The sequence below is a fragment of the Oryctolagus cuniculus genome, chromosome 18, assembly GCF_051225735.1.
Source record: "Oryctolagus cuniculus isolate XC-2025 breed Fujian yellow rabbit chromosome 18, ASM5122573v1, whole genome shotgun sequence".
NCBI lineage: Eukaryota > Metazoa > Chordata > Mammalia > Lagomorpha > Leporidae > Oryctolagus > Oryctolagus cuniculus.
Window position 1 is genome coordinate 50,483,879 of NC_142884.1, and position 7,114 is coordinate 50,490,992.

The following is a 7,114-nucleotide window of genomic DNA, read 5'->3' on the forward strand; positions in this document are numbered from 1 at the left end:
TCCCTACCACCCACGTGGGACACCTGGCTATGGCTTCAGCCCCAGTGGTGGTGTGCATTTGGGGAATAAACTAGTGGATGGAACATCTCCAGTTTCTCTCTGCCTGGTCCTGTGATATAAACAAAGATTTTTAAAGATACCTTTGCTTTGGTGCAAAATCTTTTTTTAAATCTTTGCATAGTTATTTTCATAGCACACATGTTCCAAAAACTTTCAGAAAACCTCTCATATGCAATGTTTTCAAAATTTTTTGAACCAAAATCAACCGGTCTCTTAATTTCCATTTTCCTTTGAACTTTTTTGGCATACCCTGTAGCCATACAATTTATGTGTGTGTGTATCTCCCTTCCGTATCTCTTTTGTTTGCTGCCCCCGAAATTGATCTTGTTTTTGCTTTCAAGATTTCAATCAGTAGAGAGGTTTTGAAGATATACCTAGGCCAAAGGGAAGCTTTCTCATGGACCGCTTGCCCTTGGAAAGCTGATCAGATACAGCACTTCCTAGCCCTATGTCAACCGGATAGTTACTCATATGACTCAGGTTGTAGGTGTGCGCTTAGTAAAACGGGCTCATAAAAAGCACTGCTGGGAGGGCTGGCATTGTGGCGCAGAGGGTTAACGCCCTGGTCTGAAGTGCTGGCGTCCCATATGGGCGCTGGTTCAAAACCTGTCTGCTCCACTTCCAATTCAGCTCTCTGCTATGGCCTGGGAAAACAGCAGGAGATGGCTCAAGTCCTTGGGCCCCTGCACCTGTGTGGGGGAAACAGAGGAAGCTCCTGGCTTTGGATTAGCACAGCTCAGGCTGTTGGGGCCAATTGGAGAATGAGCCATTGGATGAAGGATCTCTCTCTCTCTCTCTCTCTGCCTCTCCTCTCTCTCTCTTCCTCTCCTCTCTCTCTCTTCCTCTCCTCTCTCTCTCTCTCTGTAACTCTGACTTTCAAATAAATAAATAATTTTTTTAAAAGCACTGCTGGGAAGATTCGCAGAAAAGGATGATAGGGGCTGGCGCTGTGGTGAGGCAGGTTAAAGCCCTGGCCTGCAGTGCCAGCATCCCATATGGGCGCCGGTTCAAGTCCTGGCTGCTCCACTTCCAATCCAGCTCTCTGCTGTGGCCTGGGAAAGCAGTAGAAGATGGCCCAGGTCCTTGGGCCCCTGCACCCACGTGGGAGACCCTGAAGAAGCTCCTGGCTTCGGATCAGTGCAGCTCCAGCCGTTGCAGCCAGTTGGGGAGTGGACCAACAGATAGAAGACCTCTCTCTCTCTCTCTCTCTCTCTCTCTCTGCCTTTCCTTCTCTCTCCGTGTAACTCTGACTTTCAAATAAATAAATCTTTTAAAAAAAGATGAAAGAAAGAAAAGGATGATAAACAGAGCTTGGCACGGTCTACAGGCTATATAATAGCTAAAGATCCTGAAAGAGAAACCATCACTTTTCTGCTTTTTAAGGTAACACAGGCTCTGTATACTGCCTAAGGACAAGACTTTAAAATGAGCTTTCCCCTGGGGGCATCCTGGAGTAGGTGGGGTGGCTAGGCTGAGGGGAGCCCCTGGAGAGTCTTCCAGATAGGAGGACCCAGACAAATGTGCCCAGCCACCCCTCAGGCTCGGGGAATTGGGGGGAGGGAGGCAGAGCCCCGGATCTGCTTTCCTGCTGTGTACGGGAGAAACGGGGCCAAGGACTGGGATGGGAACAAGGACAGGCACAGCGGGGGACGCAGGGGTCCTGTTCATGGCCAGACCTCTGCACACAACTCCCTCGCTGCGCTCCACGGCCAGCACCCCATCCCGGGCCGTGAGCAGAGGGCTGGGGTTGCACACGCACTCCGGGAAAGGTGAAGCTGCGGTCAACGGTGCGAGGGGGCACGGGGAAGTGCCGGGAATTGGAGAGGGGGCGGGAAGGCTACAGGGAAGTCCAATACAGCCGGGCGCACAGCCTCGCTCGAGCGATCCGGCGCCAAAGAGCCTCCCCCGCCGTGCGCACCGAGCGGCGCTCCGGGAGTCGTGCGCCCGGCCCGCGCGGTGAGCTCAGCACGGCACGGACTGCGGGCCGTGCGCCAGAGCTGGGGCGGGTGCAAGGGCCGGGGCGGCGCCTTTGCGCCCGGGCTCCCTCCCGCGGCAGTTAAAAGGAGCCGGCGCCGCCTGGGCTCCAGCGCGCCTTCCACGAGCCTTGCGGAGTCTTCGCCTCTCACTTTGAACGTCGGACCTCACCTCGCTCGAAATGGACCCCAACTGCTCCTGCGCCACAGGTAAGGGACGCTGGCTGTGGGCTTGGGATGCGATAGCCCTGGGTGGGGGGAAGAGGCCACGTTCAGGTCGCTGAGCTGAGAGCGGTTCCAGCTTCCCGGGGCTTCTGGTTTCTTCGCCAGAGCCGAGGTCCCGGGGCTCCGGGCTGGCCCGCCTGACGTCATCCAGCAGGTCGGGGGCTGGTGGCTGTGACCCCGCGCTTCGTGCAGACCTCCGAGGACCCCGGCTGGCTGGGAAGCAGAGAACCTTGCCTTTTCTGAGTTCAGGACATAAGGTCCTTGCCCTTGGTCCTAGTATTCCTGGACTGGGCTGGGATAAGACCAGGAGGACCCGTGCTCTTCCCGGAGTGAGGGGACAGAGTGAGGTTTCTCTTTCTTTTCCCTGAGCGGGACAGGAACTCTCGGGTCTGATCTGCATCACACCCATCGCTCATTGCTGGCCTTTCTCCTCCTCCCAGGCAACTCCTGCACCTGTGCCAGCTCCTGCAAATGCAAAGAGTGCAAATGCACCTCCTGCAAGAAGAGTGAGTGTGGGGCTTTCCCTGGGAGACCGGGCTGGGGGCGGGCGGACCCAAGGCCAGTGAAGGTGAAGGAGTCGGGGGCTGAGCAGGCAGGAACTGGCCGGTGCCCAGCTTCCCCTCAGCCCCTGATTTGGGGTCAGAGCTCCAAAGGCCATGGAGAAGAGTGTGTCCCAACTTCCCAAGATAGACGGCCCAGAGGGGACAGCCACTGTTGTCAGGGGCAGAGCCAGAACTTGAACCTTTGTCTCCTGTGTCCTGATGGAGCCTTCCAACCCACCCAGGTCTGAAGCACTGGATGCACTTGACCTTGGGGACCACGTGTGGCTTCTGAGCTGCAGGGTCGACCTTTTCCTATGTAGGCTCCCAGGGCTGCTTTGGAGGGGGTAGACCCCTGTCTCATCCCGAGGAACTCCTCACATCCCTGGACAGTTTGGTGGCTCCATTGCTCCCAGAGGTCCTGTTGCTGCCCCTCTGTGTGACTCCCAACCCAAGCATCCACCAGCTGTGTGCTGACCGGGCATGCCAGCTAGAACTAGGGCTCCTGCCGGGCTGGGGGCCGAGCCTGTGCCAGGGAGGAGCCAGTCAAGTCAGCTCTGACCTCTTCCCTCTCTCTCTCCTCTCCCCAGGCTGCTGCTCCTGCTGCCCCGCGGGCTGCACCAAGTGTGCCCAGGGCTGCATCTGCAAAGGGGCATCGGACAAGTGCAGCTGTTGCGCCTGACGCCCGCAGAGCCCGGCTCCCGGATGTAAATAGTGCACTGTGTACAAACCTGGATTTTTTTTTTTCATACGAGCCTCATTTGCTATATTCCTTTTTCTATGAGAGATGTGGATGACAATAAACCCATTCAGACTTTCTGAGGCTCCAGGTGCCTTTGGTGTGTGGGAACATGGGACTTGGTTCTAGTCAGGATGTAGAAGAAGTCAGGTTGTGGGGGAGGTGACACTGGGAGTGGGGGTCCGGGTACAAGGTGTTCTAGGTGTGCTGCAGCCTGGTCTAGCCTGGGCTGTCCTTTGTGGGCTGTGGTGGGGAATTCTCTCTGCCACTCAGAGACAGCTGACAGATGTCACTTGGTTTTTGAGTGTCTGCCTGTACTTAGAGCTGCCCAGGGTGTCCCCACTGTTTACACAGTTAGGTATGAGGTTCTCAGTGGTATGGGCGCAGGGGGCAGGGCAGATACAGATAACTGAAGACTAGGATCCTGGGATAGGCGTTTGGTGCTGTGATTAAAATGCCATTTGGGATGCCTGTGTCCCATATCCAAGTGCCGGGCTCTCTACTTCTGATCCAGCTTCCTCCCAACATGCACCCTGGCAGGCAGCACATGATGGCTCAAGTAATTGGGACCCTGTTACCCAAGTGGGAGACCTGGACTGACTTCTGAGTTCCTGGCTTTGGCCTGGCCCAGGCGTGGCTATTGGAGGACATCTGGGGAGTGACCTAGAGGATGGAAGATCCATCTTTGTCTCTGGCTCTCTGCCTTTCAAATAAAAAATTTTTTAAAACATATTCAAAAAAGAAATGGGAAGTTTTGTACAAAAAGTAGCAGTGCTATGAGAGACGGCTGTGGAGTGAGCCTGGATGAGCAGCCCTTTAAATGGAGACCTCCAGGAGGGTCCTGGGCCTGGGGAAGAGTTGGGTGCATTCGGGAAATGGGAAGAAGGGGCGGCCATGATCCTAGGGGGGTGGGAGCAGCTCCCGGTCCCTTTGCCGGGGGCCACGTGTCTTGTTCATCAGAAAGTCTCCCCTCCAGGTTGCTCAGTGCAATCACTTGTGGGGTTCAAACATGCTCAGACCAGCACCCCAGGCCCCCTTCCCAGCACCCACCATGGCTTCTTAGGTGTACAATGGGCCCGGGGGCCCTGGGGAAGCGCCCATGGAACCTGTGGGGTCCTCCGTGCTCTCCAGCCCAGGCAACGCCCTGACGTGTGGCCACAGGTCTGGTGGCTGAGGGGGCCCGGGAGGTGCCCAGCGGAAGTCCAGCTCCTACAAGGCTGCTGAGGGAAAGGCGGGCAGGACTCACCACCCACGTGTGACAAGTGTCCTCGTGGAGACCCTCCTAGGCCCGAGGACAGGCCCAGGGCCTGCTGGGGGCTCACACCAGGGAGGCGCACCCCAGCGTCTGGGCTGCTGTTTCCTGCTGAGAGAGTCTGGCACAGACCCCTCAGGGCACAGGTACTGCCCCTGTTCATTGGCGACCTGGTCCCCAGCCATGGTTCTTTCCCAACTCCGTGTCGGGGACGGCAGCTGCTAAACCTCTCGGGGCATGGGAACCCGATGTCCTTACCAGGCCTGACAAACAGGATCACTCACCTTGCAGCTTTCTGTCTGCCAAGCCGTGTGTTCACCTCCACCCCTCTCTACCCCCTTTCCCCTGGGGGTGGGTGGGGCGTGACCATCATGGGATGCCTGTTGGAGGGATTAACTCATAACTTTTAACGAAATTTGATGTGGCTGTTACTGGCATGCCTTGTTTAATTCCAGAGGTGTCGGTGCCAAGTCCCCCATTGTGAAGCAGCCTGGCAAAGCGGCTAACAGTGTCAGCTCTGGGGCTGGGCTGCCCGCCGAGAACCACAGCTGCGCATCTCGGGCGAGCTACATGGCCTCATACATGTCTCATCTGTAAGTGGGGATGATGATGGTGCCCGGCCACAGGCTCGTAGGGAGATTGGATGTACCTAGCACCGTCCCTGGCACACAGCAAGGGCTCAGCGAGCGCCGTGTCCCTCTGGGCCAGGCCTCGTGTCTGACCATCAGTGCTCCGAACCTAAGTCGATGGGCGCTTGGTGAATACCCTACTGTGTATAAGTCATTGTGCTGGCGCAGAGAGGGAAGGTAGTGCATAAATGAGACCCGAGCCTTTTGCAGGGGATCCCGTGCACACCCTCACTGAATTTGGGGGTGATGCTTTTGCTGCTTCCAGAGGTAGCTGGAGGCAAGTGGGAGCGATGAGGAGGCCCCGGCCTGGCACCACGGTGACCCAGAGGTGCAGCTGGAGCAGAGGGCGGCCCAGCAGCAGGCGCGACCTTCCAGTTGTCACACAGCCTGGCACCTCCTCCCTCTCCCGGCTCCTGCCAGGGCTGATCCCATCGGCATGCTGTCCCCCCAGCTCCCACTCTCTCCCTGGCTGGGTCAGCACACCCCACAAACAGGCTGGGTTCCCATCGGCAAAGGCTGGCTAATCAAAGGGTGAGCTTAGCTCAGTGTTGGAGGGGCGGGGCTGGAAGGCCTGCAATAGCAAGGGGAGGGGCCAGCAGGAAGAGGCAGAGCAGTGTTGGGCAGGTGTGGCTGAGCAGGTCCCACGAGGGAGTGGGGGGGGGGAGCAGCAGCTGAGCCTCAAGCCTGTGTGTCCCCATGGGGTGCATTGCAAAGGGTGACCCCCGTGGCCACCCCTGGCTGGCTGGAGGCCCCACCCAACATCTTCTACCCCAGGTGAAGCTGTAAAGTGAGCAAGGCTGGATGCTGGTGCCCTCCCCCCAGCAATCCCCCACCTGGCTTCTTCCTGGCCCTCCCTCCACAGTGGCCCCTCTCCCTTCCCTGCAGGTGTGGTGCCCCTGCTCTGACAGGGGAGCAGGAGGCTGCGGCCTGTGGTGTGCTCCCTGCTCTGAGCCGCTGCCTCTGCCTGGACAGACTTGGCCATTCTCCGTCGTGCTGGGAGGAAGCCAAGCAAGACAGGGGGAAGCTGGTGTGGTCGTCAAGGCCTGGGCAGCCCAGCCAGGACCCCACAGAGCTGAGGGGCAGGATCTGGGCCCAAAGCCCAGCCACCCTGGCCTGCCCTATGCATCCTTTCCATTCTTGGGACAGGGCGGAGAGGGGGGTCCTCCCCACACCCCCCCCAGCCCTGAGCAAAACCAGGCCAGAACCAACACCTGTGCCTCCAGTCTGCACCCATGCCTCACCCAGGGCAGGGGCTGACCCTCTGGGGTGGACTCAGGACAGAGTGGGGAGTGGGCATTTATCAAATGTGACGACCCGGCATCCATCCTCCCGCCCCCATTGGCCACAGCCTTGGCAGGAGGGCGGAGCCCAGGCTCTGGCTGTGGCTATAGAAGCTGGAGGGCCAGGCCCTTGCTCTCCAGGGAGCCTGGGCTGCCCGGATGCTGCGCTCAGGAACTGTGACTTGCAGGTTGGGACGAGTCTCAAGGGGCACTCGTCATGGGCAGAGGCCCCGCCAGATTTTCCGGGCCTCAAGACAAGGCCTCTGGGGTCCGGGTCCCAGCTCTCAGGCACTTCCTTCCTTCCTGTCCCCTGGGAAGGACTAGTCCCACAGCCCTGCTCCACTCTCCTCTTCTCCACGTGACCTGCAGCTGAACTTTATGGCTGTGGTCGGAGTCTGGACGGGCATCCCCCCCACG

At 58.4% G+C, this 7,114-nt stretch overlaps 1 protein-coding gene across 1 annotated transcript; it reads left to right on the forward strand.

Annotated features, from left to right (window-relative positions):
• Positions 1-2,145: 2,145 nt before the first annotated feature.
• LOC100343802 (metallothionein-1A) lies at positions 2,146-3,616 on the forward strand. The gene is made up of 3 exons (XM_008257316.5): positions 2,146-2,243; positions 2,699-2,764; positions 3,388-3,616. The coding sequence occupies exons 1-3, from the start codon at positions 2,216-2,218 to the stop codon at positions 3,477-3,479; spliced, it is 186 nt and encodes a 61-aa protein (XP_008255538.1). The 5' UTR covers positions 2,146-2,215; the 3' UTR covers positions 3,480-3,616.
• The last annotated feature ends 3,498 nt before the right edge of the window (positions 3,617-7,114 follow it).